General features: G+C 36.5%; 1 protein-coding gene and 1 pseudogene across 1 annotated transcript in view; both read right to left on the reverse strand.

Annotated features, from left to right (window-relative positions):
* Dph6 (diphthamine biosynthesis 6) overlaps window positions 1-22,011 on the reverse strand; it is a 122,812-nt gene that overhangs the window by 36,055 nt on the left and 64,746 nt on the right. Inside the window, exons 4-5 of the mRNA XM_052723084.1 lie at window positions 4,712-4,785; window positions 2,195-2,313 (exon numbers count right to left, since the gene is read on the reverse strand). Of these exons, the coding sequence (XP_052579044.1) occupies window positions 2,195-2,313; window positions 4,712-4,785 (193 nt within the window). The remainder of the gene's footprint in view (window positions 1-2,194; window positions 2,314-4,711; window positions 4,786-22,011) is intronic.
* Window positions 7,857-10,139, reverse strand: LOC128102518 (60S ribosomal protein L10-like; annotated as a pseudogene).

The following is a 22,011-nucleotide window of genomic DNA, read 5'->3' on the forward strand; positions in this document are numbered from 1 at the left end:
ATGGTATGGGGTAAGCACAGCACTGTATCATTTTAGAAAATCCAGGAGACATTAAGAATCCCGGAAAGCAACAGAGCACACTCTGCACAGCTTCACACAGAACCTCAGCAGTAAATACAGCTCCAGTGCAAACTTTAATCAAAGAGATGCCCAGCAGACTTTTTACTCAGAAAAGTGAAAATCTTGTCAATCATTCTCATTTTCACAGCTAAAGAGAGTGGCTATCCATTCACTAACCAAGCCCTCAACACTTTAACTTCAGCAAAAAAAGCAGAGCAATGTTTATCAAGAAATGTTAAGTGCTGCACACTCTTCACCCTTTCCTAACTGCTCTATGAAAATATGAATTTATTCCTGAAATCATCATAGAGATTGGTAAGGTGAGCACTTGGAAGTGGGATACACAGTTTAGGCTTTGCTACCCTGCACCTTCATTGCATTCTCTGTAATGGGTTCCTGGATTAAATACACTGGTCTCAAACATGTCTCAAAAATGAAACCAAAGACATAAAATCAAAACAATAAACTCACTGTGTATATACATATCAAATAAAACTCTCAGATGTGATTTTTTTATGATCCTTGACAAAAAAAAATTCTCTTTTAAAAATATCAGAGAAAAGCATTCTGTTTTAATATTATTCATAATGATAGAACACAAGGTAAATATTTGGTGCTAATTATTTATCTTTTTAAATTTTATTTTATAATTTAATTTAATTTTACATGTCAGCCCCCCCCCCGTTCCTCCCCCCCTCATGCCCAGCCCATCCCCCATTCCCATTTCCTCTAGGGCAAAGACTCCCCTGAGGATTGAGTTCAACTTGGTAGATTCAGTCCAGGCAGGTCCAGTCCCCTCCTCCCAGGCTGAGCCAAGTGTCCCTGTATAAGCCCCAGGTTCTAAACAGCCAGCACATGCACTGAGGACAGGTCCCGGTCTCACTGCCTGGATGCCTCCCAAACAGATCAAGCCAATCAACTGTCTCACTTATCCAGAGGGCCTGATCCAGTTGGGGGCTCCTCAGTTATTGGTTCATAGTTCATGTGTTTCCATTCGTTTGGCTATTTTTCCCTGTGCTTTTTCCAACTTTGGTCTCAACAATTCTTGCTCATACAAACCCTCCTCATTCTTGCCAATTGGACTCCTGGAGCTCCACCTGGGGCCTGGCCGTGGATCTCTGCATCCGGTTCCCTCAGACATTGGACGAGGTTTCTAGCACGACAATTAGGGTGTTTGGCCACCCTATCACCAGAGTAGGTCAGTTCGGGCTATCTCTCGACCATTGCCAGTAGTCTATTGTGGAGGTATTGTTGTAGATTTCTGGGGACCTCTCTAGCACTTTGCTTCTTCCTATTCTCATGTGGTCTTCATTTATCATGGTCTCCTATTCCTTGTTCTCCCTCTCTGTTCTTGATCCAGCTGGGATCTCCCACTCCCCTAAGCTCTCTTTCCCTCAAACCTTGCCCTTCATTACTCACACTCACGTCTAGGATGTTCATGTAGATCTCATCCATTTCTCTGTCATTGGGCGATCCCTGTGTCTTTCTTGGGGTCCTGTTTTCTAGGAAGCCTCCCTGGAGTTGTGAGTAGCAGTCTAGTCATCTTTGTTTTACATCTAGTATCCTCCTATGAGTGAGTACATACTATGTTTGTCTTTCTGAGTCTGGGTTACCATAATTATTTATCTTAAGAGGCTTCCAAAAAGACAAACACCAAACAAACCACCTCCAACAATTCCTATATATTCTGTTCTACATTAACCTTATTTCCAAATTATACAGAAACTTGGAAAACTACAACATCAGTTTTTTATAGTCAAGTATATACTTACAATGAGATGTTCACTACTATTCTCTCTGGCAAACATGGAAAGGGTGATTTAGAAATGTTTTCTCTCTCTCTCTCTCTCTCTCTCTCTCTCTCTCTCTCTCTCTCTCTCTCTCCCCCTCTCTTTCTCGCTCGCTCTCTCGCTCTCTCTCTCTCTCACACACACACACACACTCTCACACACACTCTCTCTTACACACACACACACACACACACACACACACACACACACACACACACAGTGTTTACTTCATCTGTGACTCTACGTATCTGTAAGTAAATCATCGACCCTTCTTCTGTGCATATTAGTGGTCTAAGATTTTCTATATGGCAGTAGACAACAGCTTGGAAAATTTGGTTACATACCCAAAGCTGCTACTTTGATGATAATGGCTTCAATATTAGATGCTATCATCTCTCGGAGCAAGTCTTCCTGGTTTCTCTGCCAAAGGTAAGTTAAAGGCTGGAGATTAAGCCGTTTACATCTACAAAGAAAAAAGAAAAAGAACAAAAACAACAAAATAAATGATATGGTTTTGTTCTCTTTTAGGATCCCTAGCAATCTGATTTTAAACATAATGCTTCTTTCAATGATTTTAACATTTAAAATGCTCTTTCTTCTTCTTTTCCTCCTCTTATTATTTTAAATGCCTTGTGGGGCCAGAGAGATGGCTCAGGGGATAAAGGTACTTGCTGTCTGAGTTCAATTCTGCAAATCCCATGGGAAGGAGAAGAACACCTCCCACAAGTTGTCCTCTGAACTCCATGTATGCACCATGGGATGTATATATCCACACATTCACAAACACAAACACAAAGGAAAAAAATGGGAAAAAATGTAAAAAACCTTTTTACATTTAATTTTTTATGGACTATGTCCAAACATAAATTAATCTCCAGGAAGACTAGAAACATCAACTTTAGGTTTAAGCTTAGAAATCAGTGTCAAAAAGCATACCATGACAATTAATAATTATTCTCATTTTCAATACTCCCATAGGTTGGCAAATAGAGAAAGGTGTGGTGATATTTTATTTGTGCTTTGATAAATAAAGCTTGCCTGGAGATCAGGGGGAAAAGGTCAGCCGTTTTAAGTAAATAGTCAGGCAGCACACACCCTTAATCAGATCGCTTAAGGGTCTCTGTATGTTTAAGGCCACACTAGGGAACAGAGCCAAGCTTGGTGACACACGCCTTTAATCTCAGTACTAACTATAGAGACCTGGAGGTCTGTACAGATAGACAGTGACAAGGAAGTGAGGTAGCTGGGCTAAGAGCCTATGAGAGGGCAGAAAAGCAAGGCATATAAAGGCGTGGGAACACAGGAAGTAGCTCCCATTTGGAAGCTGCACAGTTGGTGAGGTAAGGTTGGCTGGTGGCTTTTCCTATTTCCCTGATCCCTAAGGCTTTCACCCCTATATTTGGCTCAGTGTTTTTTATTTAATAAAACCATTTAGAAATTTGTCTAAAGAAACGTACAGTTGTATGGGCAGAGGTGTGATGATCTCACATTTTACAAGTTTATCAGAATCTCCATCCACTAAAAGTCAATAAGGAAGAGAAGGTGAAAGATTCTGAACTGTTTTCAAATAGTTTGACTAGGTTTTAGATGACTGATTTGCTCATGGAGATATATTACCTATATCTTAAGCCACCAATTAAAAGTATTATTAATTCATATTCTTAATTTACATTCTTAGTTTTCTAAGAGTGATTTGACTTATCAAGGGGATATGGTCACTGGGAAGCTGCTCATGTTCCAGTGGATGAGCTTGTAGCATATGTATCTAGACAGCACTATTCAGACTCAGTGTGCTACTGAAGAAAGAGAAGGAGTGGGGAGACTTGTGGGGTTCTCAGGAGAGGAGGTAGGAGGAAATAGTGGGATTATGGTAATGTTTATTGTATACACATATACATTTCTCAGACAAAAATTTAAAAAATAGTAAACAAATATGGCTTTTGTTAATTAGGTAAACATATGTTTAGGCCTATAGAGCATCTATAACAGACGTGCTTATGATTTGGGTACAATTATTTATTTTTCTATTCATTAACAATGCTTTTTAGTTATTAATTTATTTTTACATTCTTTTTTAAATTCATCTATTTATTTTACATCCTGGCTGTAACCTCTCCCACCCCTGTCCTTCTCTCCTAGCCCCTCTTCCCCATCCGACCCTCTCCCCAGTCCTCTCCTCTTCTGTCTCCATCCAGGAAAGGGCCGGTCTCCTATGAGTATTAATAAAACATGGCATATCAAGCTGCAGTAAGACTAAGCACCTTCTCATGTATTAAGGCTGGGCAAGCTGACTCAGTATGAGAAGTAGGGTCCCAAAAGCTAGTAAAAGAGTCAGATAACAAGCCCTGTTCCTACTGTTAGGAATACTACAAGAAGACCAAGCTACACAACTGTAACGTGTATGTAGACGGCCTAGGTCAGTCTCATGTAGGCTCCCTGGTTGTCAGTTCTGTCTCTGTGAGCCCCTATGGCCCAGGTTAGTTGACCCTGTGAGCCTTCTCATTGTGTCCTTGACTTCTCTGGCTCCTACACTCCTTTCTCCTCCTCCTCCATAAGATTCCCAAACTCCACTTAATGTGTGGCTGTGGGTCTCTGCATCTGCCTCCATCAGTTGCTGGATGATGCCTCTCTGATGACAATTGGGCTAGGCACCAATCTGGTCACAAGATGTGGCCAATTCAGGCTACTTAGCCACTATTGCGAGGAGTCTAAGCTGTGATCCTCCCCATTGGAGGAGGTTGGGATTATAATTCAGGCCTTGCACATTCTGACCACACATTCTGATATTAAGCTTAGTCCTCAATCCTGATTTTTAAATTATTTATGTTTTTTAAATATTAGACAGATTGATGTTCTCTTACACATTTTCTACTCGCACACGTTGATAATCAGAAAGTATAGCACCTACTGATACCCCTTCTATTTCTTCTTTTTCCTAAAAATAAAAGAAAAACATATAAATTAAAAAAATAGGCATGTGGTTTGTATCATACTCTGAAAATTATACACGAACTGCATATTATCTAAGAAGCCACCTTCAAATCAAAGTAATTTCCTGGAAATACACACTTTGGAAAATCATTCTCCCAGTGGCAAGAAAAGTAATTATTCCTTTACTTAAATTTTAACTACAGACCTACTTTCATGGAAAAAGAAAAAACTTGGAAGCAGTTCCAAGGTGTTTTCACATTTATATACTGAAATTCTACCAATTCTATGATACTGAAATTCTGCCAAGGACAATATTTTCCTAGATTGATTAATTTCTAAAATTTGTACAGTAGTACCAACAGATATGCTACACAATGGTTTTTAATCTATATCTTAGAAAAAGATGAGCAGTACAGAGGCATCTAGAATGCAGAAAACTTTGAGGTACTGCCCAGTATAACACATCACATAAAGAATCCTAACACACATAGAAGAAATAGATTGTCATCAATACAAGTCACAAGTGAGAGTACCAGTATGGTCGAATGGGCTACGGACTTTGTCCAACATACTCATGAATAAACTGAAGGAGAATGTACAGTCACATATAATCATGTTTGCAGATGGCCAAAGGCAAGGTAAAAGGTAAAGATCAAAAGGTAAAGATCAATCAAGTATAAAGACTCATAGACAACTTAGGAATTTAAAAGAACTTGTCTAAAATGAGACTTAATGTAAAGAAGTATAATATACTTAATCAAGGGAGAATAATACACACCATAGATATGAACCAGGGAAATGTCATTTATGATATAGATATGAAGGGAGTGAATATGAGTAATTACTAATATGTTCTGAGTAGAAATTCTCTGAATACTTGTAAGAGAAAATCCATCTTACCATAGAGGCTAATAGAAGAAATCACTTCAGAGAGATGTCTTTTTGGTAATACACTGGTTTACCAACCATGGTAACTTGACAATAGAAGTAATAGTGTTTCAAAGAAAACAAATCATGCTTCCAGGCACAATGAAATAATCCTGACATGCTGAAATAACAGTGTGTCCTAAAAGTATACCACAGTAAATAAATAAAGAATTATGCAACAGGAACTTTTCCTGCCTCTGGAGAATTTAAAATATACTCACTAAAATTATAGAAAATATCTTCCCCAACTGCCCCAAAATAAAATGATTATTTCTGACGGATAACACTTCAGGAAAAGAGGTATTTCCTTTATTTCCCCATCAGCAACTCTGTGAGGCTTTTAACCTTTCTTTAACCTTCCTAAAAATTTTCTTTTCATGTAAGTCATTGTATTCTTCAGAAAAAGTCAAGGCACTATGTTTCTCAATAATAGATCATATAGTAGTGAAGGTATCATAAGATCAACATTTTATTCTCTTCCTGTAACATATCTCTGAAGTTCTAACCTAATAAATTTTGTAGCACTGGAATATATATATATATATATATATATATATATATATATATATACACACACACACACACACACATATATATATGATATATACCTTACATTATGTATGCTATTTGTATACATGTGTATCTATCACTGTTAATTATGGAAACAAAGACAAGGTACAGGCATAGGCAAGAGCTTTCTGTAAACAAATTCAATAGCAGAAGAAAAACCTCAAGAACTGGTAATAAAAGTGCATGGAATTGAAAGGCTCTCTCTGCACAGAAATGGAAACTACCAACCATGAGGAGGCAGCATACAGAATGGGAGGCAAACTTTGCCAGCTATTTTCAGACAAGGAACTAATATCTAGAATATATTAAGAACTGCAAAAATCAAGTTCAGTTTATAGCCATATTTGGAAGGCAACTGAGAGCCAATCTCTGGAGGATTTCTTTTATCAAGTCATAAAATACGGGACAAAGTGTGCATATATTTAAAATGCACATTCAGAGGGCTGGGGAGATGGCTCACCAGTTTAGAGTTAGAACTTCAACGTGGAAATTTTGTGGTTACAAGATAAAGTCTGAAATACTATCTAAAGAAGATGAGACTATAATTGCACACAGAATACAAGTTTAGTGCTTAAGGGGATGCAGAGAACTATGTGTGAATAGTCATCAAATGAAATAACAGCTTTCAGAAACCAGGGATAATGTTTGTCACCAGTATACAGGAAGGCCACTGATTTTTGTATGTTCATTTGTGTCTTGCCACTTTGCTGAAAGTGGCTATCAATCTAAGACATTTTGGTGGAGTCCTTAGGGTCTCATGTATAGGTTCATGCCATCTTCAAATAGGGATATTTTAATTTCTTCCTTTTATTTCCTTCTCTTGTCCTATTGCTCTGGATAGGATTTCAAGTAATATATTGAACACGAATGGGCAGGATGGACAGTCTTGTATTGTTCCTGATTTTAGTGAGAATGCTTTGAGTTTTTCTCCATTTAGGATATTGGTTATATGTTTGTCATATATAGCATTTTTGACTCAAAATCCCAGTGCCAGGTGTGAGATACCCCTTGGTGAGCTGTTAGTCAAGGAAGTCCCAGGGGCTCCCAAAATAATATGGATTCTTGTCATTCCTCTTGACTGTCTACCTGAACAAGTTGATCAGACCCTATTGCTAAAGATACTACACACTTTGGATGAAAGATACCAAACACTAGAACTGAACTAGAGACTTCCTCCCCAGTGGTCAGGTTACATAGTACTATAAGACACAATGCAAATTGCTGGGGAAGACCTAATAACAAATCAGAAAGCATTAGAGGGGACAGTGTAAATGTCTTGTTTCTGGCTGAGCAGCCATTCATCTCTGGATCTGTTGCCTTTCATTGCTAACAGAAGTTTTGCCAATTAAGACAGAGTTGCAACTGTCTATGAATACAAAGTTAAATGTTTAGAAGCAGCTTGTCAATAATAATAACTAAGTACCTTCCTACCCACCCCACACATCTACGATCTCATCAGCTACAGATTTTTAACCAGGTTTACAGTATCAGGCATTAATAGTCTTACCCAGATGAAAACCTATGAACTACAATATTAACCCACTAGGTAAGATTTGCTCATTAATATAACAATGGAATTCATGCTACAAGAGCAATCAAGTGCTCCTTGATTGGTTTTGAGGTCTGCTCCATAAGAAGAAATCCATTCCTGGTCCTATAATCCCAGCTAAAAATTCACAGCAGAAGAGGTTATAGATGTGTAATGCTCAGGGAGCAACATGGAAAAGGGGAGCAGGAAAAACGTAAGAGTTAGAAGACAGTGGGGATACGACATGCTATCTTCTGGGCATGAACAGCATTGTAATCATCATCTCACAGCAACAGTAGCTGTCAGCAATAGGCCTGCACAAAATTAAAACGATGATTCTATTATGTAACTCACATGACAGCAGTATATATCTTTGTTTTAAGTCAGTGAGACATAGGTTAACAAACCAGTAGGAAAACGACAAAATTATAACAATATGCAATTTTAAAAGAATACATACAAATGATGTCCATACTCCTTAAAAATATAAATACAGGCTGAAACTAGACACATTTTATAAATTGAGTATTTGTTTTTTTAAAATATAATCAACATCCAAAGCCGATGAGGGTATGAGAAATGCATTAGCATCATTAAACAACAGTGTTGAGTTAGTTACTAACACATGCTTTCTGAAGGATAATTTAACAATGTGTATCATCCTGGTCTCACAAACCTTATAATTTTAAGTTTATATCAAGAAATATAGCCAGTGGAAGTAACTATAAAGTTATTGTGAGGATATCCATCAAATTTATAATGTACATATAATTTGAACAAAAATTGGAAAATCCTAAAATCCCAAATAAAAATAGTTGAATGAATCATAGTATATTATGAAGAAAAATCAAAGCAGTCATGAAAAACATATTTTCCAAGGATATAAAGATGTGAAACTATGACTGAAAATTAGCTCAAGGAAATATACATGGAGCAAAAAACACATGAGTTAGAAAATCTATGGATATAGAAAAAGAAATAGATAAGATGATAATAATGATTTCCCAATAATAGATTTCATTTTTGCCATTTTATTTAAATTTTATACTCCCTCAAATATCATATTATTATTTCTTAATCAGAGGAAAATTACTCAAAATTTACATGTGGATATATATATATATATATATATATATATATATATATATATATATCTTTATTGTATGTCCTAGCAAGCTGGGAGGCAAAATTACATGTTTACCAAGACCAATTTTAAAAATTCTAATGTGTCCTATCACACACACACATACACACATATATATATATATATTTATATATACACATATACACGATATACATATATACATACACATAGATACATAGATAGATATTAGCAGACTGGATGTGGATGTGAGATTTATTACTGAACATGATTTGGTAGAATACAGGAGAGCACTGTAAAAGCCTTCAGGAACACAGGACTTGTTCAAAGTACCCTGACTGGGGATATATTTGACCCCACAGCCATCAGGAGTGAACCATTTCTCACCAACCATGTCTTCAAATTCATCTGCATTAAACTTGGTAAAGTCACACTTCTTTGAGATACGGATCTTCTGGTGGCCAGAGGACTTGAACTTGGCTCTGTGCAGAGCCTCAATCACAAGTGCCTTATTCTGCTGCTTAGTGCAGATGGATATGATGACCTGGCCAAAGTGAATCCTAGCCACTCTGCCCTGGGGCTTTCCAAAGGCACCACACATACCTGTCTGGAGCCTGTCAGCACAGGACAACAACTTGTTGATTGGGATGACATGGAAAGGGTGGAGCCTTACTTGAATATGAGACTCACTTTTGCCACAACTCTTTACCCATACCACAAGTATGGGCAGCCTCCAGGGCTTTGGAAATCAGTTGTTCATATTCACCTGATACCATGTGGCCACAAACTGTGAATTTATCAATTTTTGCCTTCTTCCATCCCAAGACAGAGGCAGATCATAGCATCAGAGACACCTTGGCAGAAGTGAAACTGAGTTCAGCTTGTTCTTAAAGTATCATTAACACCCAGGCAGAGCAGTGGCCCATGATAACAATAGGATCATTGGTGTTCTATACTATACTAAGGAAAGAGAAACATTTAAAAATATCATAGTGTGCATCCTTGGGGAATTAAAATCTTGTGGTGATGAATATTGGGGAATAAAATAGACTGTTGAATGTCTATATAAAGCTTAATGGACTACAAACAAGGGCTACCTTGATGGAGAGTAACATGAACTACTTCTCTAATTTTGGCTTCTTGAGGCAAGGGCTCATGAAGCTCAGGTTGTTCTTGAGCTCCTCTGATCCTCCTCCTCCAAGGTGTTGAGATGATAGGCATGTACCGTCATGTCTAACTCGGAAACTATTTAAAGATAAAAATGATATTCCAAATACTAGGAATTCAGAACTGTCTACTGTTCTCCTGTAACCTCCCTAACACAGCATCTATATATAAAGCCCCACAGAAAAAAATCTGGCTGTAAAACTATAAATAACTTATGTGCTAACAAATATTAACATGTCTAATCGTCAGTCTCCACTTTGTAGCTACTGCTACACTTTCCATATTAAGCAAATAATAGATTCTGGGGTGCCATTGGTGTTATTTAAGCATGGAGGGAAGTATAAAACTAAATCTACTTCTTAGAGTTTATGACCTAGTACTCATGAATTGTTAAGTATTCTTAAAAATAGTACACCAAGAATATCCACATTCAAGGCTAGATATGTATTCTTCTGTGATGTGTAGCTAATGCTGTGTGTCCTTATTCATATACAAAGCTCTAGACAGGGATTACAATGATGAATACATGTGATCATACATCAATAGTTATAATCTTAAACAGAATCTAGGCAGGCTTAAAGGTAGAAACTTAAAACTCAGTTAAGATTTTGTTCATTAATATTCACTTGACTCAATGTTGAATATTTGGCTCATGAAGTCTCCTGAATTGGAACCAATTTTTTTTTTGTAGATGAAAATGAGGCCTAATTATTCTAAAGTTGAGAAGTTATGCATCTTGCATTTATCAGTGATATTTTCTTTGAAAAATGCCTCAGTTATCAGTATTATTCTGCTAATGAGTTCTTGCCTGTTGAGAAAAAAATGATCTGCTGAATTTAAAGTGTTTTTCATCTGAAAGGCATTCTAACATTTTTAATATGAATCATTCATTAAAGATATACTCTTGCATTATCCTCTAAGTGGCAATATTTGGACTTCTGGCAACATACCATTATTGAGTAAAAAAGAAATCCTTATGAATGTCAATGATGTTCTGCGACCTAGATAACTAAACTAGATATTAATATGGCTGGGTAAGTATCATATGCCTTTTCTTTAAACTGCTAATTCTTCATTTAGTGTAGACAGATAAAGATAAGCATAGAAACATACCATTTAAGTGAAATAGTTCTGAATGTGTGACAGACTTCCCAAATAAAATTCACTAAAAATATTTGTTGTTAAAAAATATTATTTCTTTAGCATGATCAATAGGAACATTCTAAAATGGAAAATGATCACCATCTGGCATTGTCCCATTAAACACTGAGCTCAAGATAAAGTATTAGGTCACTAATTTGCAGTATTATCATCTTGTTTTGTGAGATTTCTCAATTAAATAAGGGAAAAAGTTGTTAAGGCGGAAAACTAAATGACAAAGAAATTGCCGTAGATCAAAATAATTTGTCAATGACTTCCATCTGAAAACAAACAATGCATTACTTTACTTCTGTTTCTCCATCTTATTTGTGAGAGTGTGACATCACTTCAACCCAAATTCCTTTACATTACCGGTCTGAAAAGAAAGGTAGAATTGTAGGTGTTTTTCTTTAAGGCCCATTTTTGTTAAGAGGATAAAGCTGTTTATTGTTAATGTTTTTGAGGAACCTCCTATGCTAACTTCCATAGTAGCTCTAGTAATTTCATTCCTTCTAAAAGTTTATAAGGAATCCTTTTTGTGTGCAGTCTCAAAAACATTTTTATTTTCCTGGATGATAGTTATTCTGACTGAGGTAAAACTGAGGCACAGGGAACATTTCTTTGACGATGAAGTTCCCTTGAAGGAATGCTGGGATAATCCAATGAGAGAATGCTGTTAATGATAAGCACAGTACTTGCAAACAGTGTGTTGATAAATTCAAGGTGAGTTAATGAACACTGAAACATGTGAAGTTTAATTTATCATCTTTGTATTTTTCTTTTATTTAAAATATATTTTTTTCTCACACAATATATCCCTCCCTCTACTCCCGCCAGGTCATACCCACCTCCCCTCCGACCCAGATCCACTCCCTTTCAATATAATTCCCATCAAAATTCCAATGCAATTTTTCACAGATATTGAAAAAAAAACTTAAAATTCATATGGAAATGAAAAAGACTCAGGATAGTCTTTTTCAACAAAATACTGTTGATATTACTATTCTTGTCTTAGAGCTACACTACAGAATCACAGTAATAAATATAGCATGACACTGGCACAACCCTCAAGAAGTCCTGAGCTCAGATTATGATAGTATCTTCTAATATAACAAACCTATTCCTTTGGACATCAAATGCACTCACACAGCATGAATTAGGTATGTTCTGAATTTGATTCTCCAGCCACACAAAACAAAACAAAGAGAAAGTTTATATCTACATACATGAAAAACCACTACCCTGATATTCATGGTAATAGCAAATGATTGGAAAAGCCTAAACATAGTGATGGTTAAATAAATGATCACATATCCACATAAGGTATTATTATTCCACCATTGCTCTATTATTGACATTAAATAATCTTCAGAATAAATTATTAAATGGAAATTAAGGAAAAAGACATTGTATACAGTATATAAGTGTTTCTTTTATAGATGTGATTAATTAAATCATATCAAGAATTATATACAAGATAACACATGGAAGGAGGGGTTTATTGTGGTGCACAGTTTGAGGACACAGTCTATCACAGTGGGAAAACCATGGTGACAGGAGTGTGAGGTAACACTGCATTTGTGGTTAGGAGGCAGAGAGCAATGAATGCAGTTAACCAACTTGATTTCTCCTTCTTATTCAGTCTGGCAGTTAGGATAGGTCTTTTACCTCAGCCTAATCTAAAAAAGTCCTCACAGATGAGCCCAGGTGATTCAAGATTCTGTGAAATTCACAATATACATAAACCATCACAATATCCTTGATTTGACACCTCTTTTAGACTTCATACTTTAAATCTATACACTGCTGATGCAATAAAAAAATTTCTTCCAAGTATAGTGACTTTGGTTATAGCCAAACAGTAAATACTTTTAATGAATATATGCAATTTTAAAGATTTGTTTTATTTTATGTTTATGATTGCTCTGTTTGCATGTATGTCTGTGTACCAGTACTATGCCTGATGCCCGCAGAGGTCAGAAGAGGGTATCAGGTTCCCTGGAACTGGAGTTAGGTATGGTGGTAAGCTGCTATGTGGATGCTGGGACTCAAACCCAGCACCTCTGCAAGAGCAGCAACTGCTGTTAACCACTGACTCATCTAGCTAGCCCAACAATAAGTACTTTTTATTAAGGCATATTCATTGTGCATAGTGATAGGTTTCATAAAAACATTTTCACCTGAGTGTATTGTGTACATTGATCATATTGATGTCTGTAGTGACAGAATTTTATGAAAATATCTCTTACATTAAGAGGCTGTTTTCAACAGAACTCACAGCAAAGTTAATACATCTCAAGATCACTTACAACTACATATTTAACCTGCTATCCTTCTGTTTTAAGTTTAATTTGGCTTTAAGATAACACTGTAACAACCAAGTTTACTACGCTTTGGATTTCCCATGCAATCAGCTTTTACAACCTAAGCTAATGCATAGCTTTAATCTTAAGTTATATATTCTTTCATGTCCCTGAGACAGGGTAATGTATGGGTGTACGTATGTGTTGTGATAATTATTTACTAAAAGCAGTCAATATTTTCAAAGAAACATCCAACAAACATTCCTCCATAAATGTTGGAAGCGATGTGCAGATGTAGTTTCATAGTGTATGTTTGCTATTTTGAGTCAATTGTGTCAGTAAAATGACTTCTCCCCTTGTAAAATTCTGTTAAGGATTTCTCTAAAGACTTCCTCACTCTTTCCCCAAGTCATGCTTTCTCTAAATTTCAATGAATCCAGAGCAAAGCCCTTTGCTTTTCAACAGGAGCAGACTACAAATAGGCCAGTAGCACAAACTACAGAGAGATGGAAGATAAAGGGAGAAGTAGAGAAATCAAATCTGGACTCACTTTTGGTCAAATTAGTCCTAGAGGAAGTCTTTGTTTTATTCTTTAACATAAAATCAATACATTTTAGTGTTCTATTAGGTTACTTTTATTTTTCAAATTGAGAAAATACATTTTTATATATAATTTTCACAAGACAAAGAATAAGATATATACTCTATTATACTTCATAAGACTTTGTCATTTCCATTTTTAAAAATTCTTATTTCTTTTATTTTTTGTGATTAATATAATTGCATTACTAATGCACTACACAGTGCACAGTCCTGCACATTCACCTCCTTGCTTTTCCCACCCTCTTCCATTAGCATTTTCCTCCCTGGACAGCTCATTTTGTGCAGCTGGTAGTCTATGTGTGTATGTGTGTGTGTGTGTGTGTGTGTGTGTGTGTATACTATTTATTATATATATATATATATATATATATATATATACTATTTTATTATATAAAATTTAAGATCCACTAATGTGATAAAATCTGTGATACTGTATGAAATAAAGACCAGTGTGGATTAAGAGTTTAACAAAGTATGGAGTTAGTATTTTATAGGTCTTCTTTCAATTAGTCAAGCTGTGGGGATAGTCAAGAGATCAAGACACTTGCTGAAGTGGGTTTTTGTGCTTGTTTCAACATCATGTATCAGCTATAGGGCAGATATGGAATTATGTCCAAGGGTCACAAATGGTTTTGGAAGCCATCTTAATTACTTGTCTATTGCCATGACAAAATACCATGACCAAGGCAACTTAAAGAGTTTATTGAAGCTTTGAGCTCCAGGGGGTTAGAGTCTATGACCATTATGTTGAGGACCACAGCAGCTGGCAGGCAGGTATGGTCCTGGAGCATTTGCTGAGAGCTTACATCCTTATCCACAAGCAGGAGGCAGAGAAAGAAAGAGACTGGGAATAATAGGGTTTTGAAATCTCAAAGCCAGCCCCCATTGATACACCTCCTCCAACAAGGCCACACATCATAATCCTTCCCAAACAGTTCCACCAACTGGGGACCAAACATTCAAATATGTAAGCTTCTGGGGGCCATTTTCATTCAAAACACCACAGAAGCTTTGTATTCCGATGTATCTTAAGCTCCTCTGAACTATCAAAATTATTTTTTCCAATTTCTTGCTAAATTTTTTCAGGACTAAGCATTGACTAAAATGACCAGCCAACTAGCCCATGCCAATTAAAGAGGCTTCAATGCTGATGTGAACATATTAAGTTGAATTATATAGTTTTTGGGGAAAGCTCTTAATATTTTGTTGTCAATTATGGAAAAACAGACTTTCTGCTGCAGTTACTAAAGAAATGGAATTTTGGTGCTGCATTGAAGGACTTTGTATACTGCTACTTACATTAAAATTTCATCATTAAAACATCTAATATTATTAGATGGACCAAAAATTAAGCAAAAATGACTGGATGAAACAAGTAAGAAAGCTAACAAATGAGGTTAAAAGTGGCAGAGCAAAAGTAAAAGAAACTGTAAATAACAAAAATGTTAAGAGGAGGCTGGGAGATGGCTAACTCAGTAAAATGCTTGCCCTGAAAGTGTGAAGGCCTCAGTTTAGATCCTTAGACCCAGTGTAAAAAGCCTGCTGTGGTAGCCCACACCTGTAATCCCTCCCTTAAGATGAGATGGGAGGCAAAGATAGATTCCTGAACTCTCCAGACAGGAAGCCAAGCCTACTCAGTTATGTTCCAGGTCAATGAGACACCCTGTCTCAAACCAAAGTTGGGAGGCCCTGAGCAATGACATCCCAGGTTATCCTCAGATTTCCACATGCATGTTTATATACATATACATGCACTCACCTACAAGTGCAAACAGACACAAACAAAATTAAAATAGGAAGAATGTTAAAAAGCAATATAAGCCACAGTTTCTAGTCTCAAGTAGCTGAATTAAAATAAATGAATATACCTCTAATAATAAAAAGTAGTAAGTGACAAAAATTTTAGAAAAATAAACATTTCTGTGACTGGCTACAAACTATATAAAACAAATAAAACAAAAATAATTTGTATAGATTAAGGCTTACTAAATTTTAATTAAATGCTTTAAAATATACAGGTAATTCAAATTATGAAAACTTTATAAAATCTATAAATGCAATATTGTTTTGACTGATTCAGGTCTCCTGATAAAATCCTTGCTACATATATATTTTTGATAATGACTAGCTGTGGCAGATTAACAAATATGTCTAATTTTTCCAGATTCCAATGTCCTCAGTGGAAAATAAGGGGTTAAAGGTTCTTTTCATATCTATTATTGCAATATTTAATATTTCTTTACATGAAAACTTGTAAAGTTTCCTGTCTTAAGAATGAGTACAATATACGACTTTCGACAAAAAGAAGAGAAACACTTTTTGTGATTTGTGGCGAAAGGCATTTAGCAAGTGGCACAATACTTACATCCACAAAGATGAGTCTTCTCATGGGTTTTAGTTTTTGCACAAGCAAAAATGATTATATTATTTTAGATTTTCTTATACCCTATGCATATCATTAATGAAAGTAGGAGGAAACCCTGGAGCCTTACTGCTAGATTAAAGTGTACAATTATATATAACCATACATCAAAGTATAACATTTATTGTTCAAATTATATAAAATTTGAAATACATCCCCTTTTAAATTATTTGATTGCGTTTTGTTAAGGAATCTTTGAGGGAGATAGGTTTTCTCTTATATATTAGCTTGGATACTATGCTTTGTTATATAGCATGAGGTTTTCAAGGAGAAAATGAATTATGTTGCAGTGTTAAAAGCCATATAAAAAACATGGTACTGCAAAGGCCCACAGCCTCAGTGTATTCCATCAAGCAGGCATATTCATTCATTAGAGTGGTGTCATTATCCTCAACAAAGGTAGTGACGCATCGGCTCCTAGTAGATGTATGACTGTTACAGGTCAGACCAGTGTAATATTTTACAAACCTACAGTACCTAGTGATTTCATTCATTTGGAAATTTCATTTCCTTGTCATAGCATAACATGAATTCTCCTAAAGACTTGTAGTGTTTCATTTTCCATCTCTAAAAATATTTTACCTGTCCAAGTATCCAACTGTTTAAATTGGTGTGACTACGTAGGCTTTCTTCAATTTCACATTCTCACTTCTTATCCAGCTATCTTAGGGTTCAGCAAAAAAGAAAATTAGTGATAATGCTTTCAATTTAATTAGTATATTACATACACTGTAATTATTAGCGGGAAATGTTATATTAATGAATGTAAAAGTTAGCAGTAAATTACCTTGTAGCCATTATCAATTTCCCAAGCTACTGCTCCTTAAGATAACCCTCTCCCTATGGTCCTTCCGGTAATTTCTCTTTGCCTGATAAACATGATGATTAAATAGCACACAGAGTAAACCTTTGATACTTTTTAAATTAAATCCATGCCCAGCCTAAGGGCTGTGTCTGATTTCAACTAAATGTGTCAGTTAATCAGATAAAAAATTATCAGTAACTCAAAGAAATAGCAGCCTTAGGCTTCATCAGTGCCAGAGAAGCCTGAACAAAGTAAGACATTCAGACAATATCACATTATGTGCAAAGGTTACTGATAAGCTAGAACTAAACAGAGCTGCCTACCAATGAAGCAATGTCTGAAAAGAATGTTATGCTCAACATCTAAATTACCTTTTACATTTTTAAGAAAATATGTAATGTAGACAAGACTAAGGTAATTTTATCTATATATACATATAGATAAACATGCACATAACAAATACATAAATGATTCAATATAAAAACCATTGGAAGTATAGACTAGATTAGAATGAATGATCTTAAAAGAGCCTTCTCAGTGAGATTTCTCTGTTAAAGAACTTCAGACCAATTTTTCTTACACTGGGCTGTTTCAACACTTAGACAATATAGATCAATACTTTGTTGAGAAAAGGTACATATGAACTCAAGGTCATGTATCTGCACAGTTATTCCTAGTACCTCAAATGAACCATACATAATTCCATTAGTTTTCTTTCATATCTGGGATAGACAATAACTACAGCAAAAACTTTTAATTAATTAAGATTGTTTTAACTTGCAACAATGAACAATGAATCATTTGCAATATTACCAGATAAAACAATGTACATTGTCAAAGTCCTGCCTGTTTTAATAAAAGGATTGAAAAGCTCCTACTCTAATTCTGGATTCTGAAAAACCCTTAAACTTTCAGAGAATATTACAATTTTAAAGCATTCTCAGATTCCTAATTAAGATTGCTTTAACTATAAAAGGCAGCTATTTTATAAACTGATATATGAGTTTTCACTGCAAGAAACTAAATCTGAAAAGAATAGGAAATTATCTTTGAAAGACATAATGGGCAAAAGCTATGAACAATCAATTTATAAAGCAGAACAGAAATCCTAAGCCCTCTAACAAAGAAAGTTTCAAATTAATACCCCACCATCTTTATTCTGCTCTTCTATTATGATCAGATAACATTTTAGCTGTGACAAGATTCTCATTCCTCTTTACCAAGTACAACTTGCAGTAAGTAGACCAATCACAGAGGAGATTCCTGCACATCTGATTACACACACAGAGGCTCCTAAACACCAGGTACTTACAGTAACTAAGGAAAGTGACTAATTTCACATTTCTTCACATTCATGTCTATGGGATGACTGCATTGTGGTGATATTTTATTTGTGCACCCCAATAAAGCTTATTTAAGGATCAGAGGAAAAAGCCAGCCACTATATTAAATATAGAAATCAGGTAATGGTAGCACATACCTTTAATTCTAGCATTCCAGAGGCAGAGATCCATCAAGGCCACACTGGGGAACCGAGCCAGGTGGTGGTGGCACATGCCTTTAATCCTAGCACTAACAATGGAGGTCTATACAGACAAACAGGAAGTGATAGAGCTGGGCAGAGAGAGGAAGTAAGAGGGCAGGGACAGAAAGGCATATAGGCGTGGGTATACAGGAAGTAGGTCTCTTTTTGGCTGGGGATTTCTAGTGGTAAGACAGTGGCTGGCTTCTTTCTGTTTCCCTGACCTCTCAGTTTTTACTCCAATATCTGGCTCCAGGTTTTTTATTAATAAGACCATTTAGCAATTTGTCTTACACTGCATCTTAAAGTTTTGATCCTCAACACACTGACAGCATTAACAAAGGCCCACTGAGGTCACCATTTAATCAAGAGGTCTTTGAGATGCAGAGAAAGAGGTGTGCCTTTCTTATCTGTTCTGAACAAGATTCTTTTTAGGATACACTCTGAGAAATGGTGATCTATTAAGGACTAGCTTTAACCTGGATTAAAGCTAGATTAACACTTCACTAAGACTTCTATAAATCAGAGTTCATCAAACAGTAACTTTAAACTATCTTTAGGTTATGGAATGAAAATCCAACTGGTCAAGAAGTGGTGGATTCAGGCTGCCACTAGCAATCTCCAAGCTGCTTTTTGTTTTGTTTTTTGGTTTTTTTGAGACAGGGTTTCTCTGTGTAGCTTTGCGCCTTTCCTGGAACTCACTCTGTAGTCCAGGCTAGCCTCGAACTCACAGAGATCCGCCTGGCTCTGCCTCCCGAGTGCTGGGATTAAAGGCGTGTGCCACCACCACCGCCGGGCTACAACATGGTTTTAATGAATAATAGACTGTTTGACACCTGCATCCCTCACAGTATCAGTCACAAGGCTTTCTCTTCACAAACCATAATTTCACAGGGATGCTTTAATGTTAACAGATTGCCAAAATAAAAAACACAGTGCTATACAAATGATAACTAGAAGAAACATTTTAAAATTTCCTTTAAAAAATAAAAATAAATGTTTCAATTTTAATACAATAACAATATTAAGTCTGTCCTTTCAAATTAGCCAAGGGGTAGAAGAGATGGTTCAGTGGTTAAGAGCACTTGCTTTTGCAAACGACTAGAGTTCCATTCATATCAGGCTTTTAGTTTCAGGGATCTGATGCCCTCTTCTTGGCCTTCAAAACACACACACACACACACACACACACACACACACACACACACACACACACGCATGCACACATACACACGCACGCGCACACACACAATAAAATACACTTTAAAAAGTTGGGCAAAAGAAAAATGAGGTCATTTATATAAATAATATACTTATTATTGAGTTATACACTATATCTTCCCAAACAGTTGGTATGGTTTTGAATTTAACAAACTGAAATGAACTGAAAGGTGTTGGGGAGCCATTGTGATGGGAGTGGGTATAAACAGGCAGTTTCCTGGACTTTTTCTTCCTCTCTCCCATTTTCTCTCAGTCTAAGAGAGAGGCCCTCCACTGTGTCACACAGGATAAAAGGTCTTACCAGATGCTGGCACGTTGATCTTCAGTGCCCCATCCTCCAGAACTATGAGAACAAATTTTCTTTCTTTATAATTTACTGAGTCCCAAGTCCTCTACCATGAAGTACAAAACAGATTGTGGCAATAGAGTAAATGTTACTTGTTTTTAAGGACTAAGATGATAAAATTTAACTTGGGATGCAATGATTGAAATGTATCAGTATTAAACTTTGATGAAACTTAATTGTAAAAGAAAAATGAAATTTTAAATGGGTGGAGGGGATAATGAAAAAAAGTTAATCCTGGAAATTTCTAATTTTACCCCTAGGGTAGATTCAAGACACCAAGTTTATTGCCACATTAGGGAAAATAATGTCTCACCTAGATGATTACTTGAAGAAATTTAGACATCTTTGTGGTTTCTTATTTTAAATCAACAGCATTTACAGAGCACTGGTGTAGCACAAATCTTTAAAGGTCTTATTAATAAAAACAAACCCGGAGCCAGGTATTGGAGTGAATGCTGAAAGATCAGAGAAACAGAACCACCTCGCCTTGCCAGTTTCTCAGGTGATCTTGTTTCCTCAAACTGGAAGCCTCTGAGGCCCCATCAGAATGGATCTCAGCTGAACTGCTGCTAAAAGCCTAAAAGCTTAAAAAGCCTCTAGTTCCTGGTCCACATGCCTTATATACCTTTCTGCTTCCTGCCATCACTTCCTGGGATTAAAGGCATGTGTCTTTCCTAAGCAAGACATGAGATCTCAAGTACTGGGATTAAAGGTGTATACCACCACGCCTGGCACCTGGCTCTGTTCTCAGTGTGGCCTTGAACTCACAGAGATCCAAATGGATCTCTGCCTCCTGAATGCTAGGATTAAGGGCGGGTGCTACCACTGCCTAAACTCTATGTTTAATATAGTGGCGCTTCTGTTCTCTGACCCCCAGATAAGTTTATTGGGGTGCACAATATATCAACCACATTTCCCCTTTTTTGTTTAAAATAAAAAAGTAATACACGGTATAAGAAATTTGATCTTTTCCCAGCAGAGTGACAAGAAAGGGGTACTCTCTCATGATATCCAGCAGTGTCAAGAGAGCCTCGGTTCCCAGCCAGTCATATCGCTGCAAGGAATCTACAGTATACTCTGTACTTGGTAGTTACCATTTTTTTATTAAGAAATTTTTTTTCATTCATTTTACATGCCAATCCAAGATCCCCCTCTTCCCTCCTCCTGCTTCCCCAGCCTCCCTCTCCCAACCCACCTCCCTCTCCCACACACAAGAAGGCAAGGCCTCCCATGGGGAGGCACATCCAGTAGAGGCAAGTCCAAGCCCTTCCCCCTGCCTCAAGACTGCACAAGGTGTCCCATCACAGGTAGTGGGCTATAAAAAGGCCCCTCATACACCAGAGATGGATTCTGATTCTACTGCCAGGGAGCCTCACAAGCAGATCAAGCTACACAACTGTCTCAACATGCACAGGGCCTAGTCCAATCCCATGTAGGCTCCACAGCCATTGATCCAACTTTCATGAGTTCCCTCTAGTTTGGTTTGGTCATCCATGCATGTTTCCCCATCATGATCCTGATGCACTTGCTCATAGAATCCCTCTTCTCTCTCTTTGACTGGACTCCTGGAGCTC

The sequence above is a fragment of the Peromyscus californicus genome, unplaced genomic scaffold (genome assembly GCF_007827085.1).
Source record: "Peromyscus californicus insignis strain IS unplaced genomic scaffold, ASM782708v3 Scaffold_7__1_contigs__length_154581171, whole genome shotgun sequence".
Taxonomy (NCBI): Eukaryota; Metazoa; Chordata; class Mammalia; order Rodentia; family Cricetidae; genus Peromyscus; species Peromyscus californicus.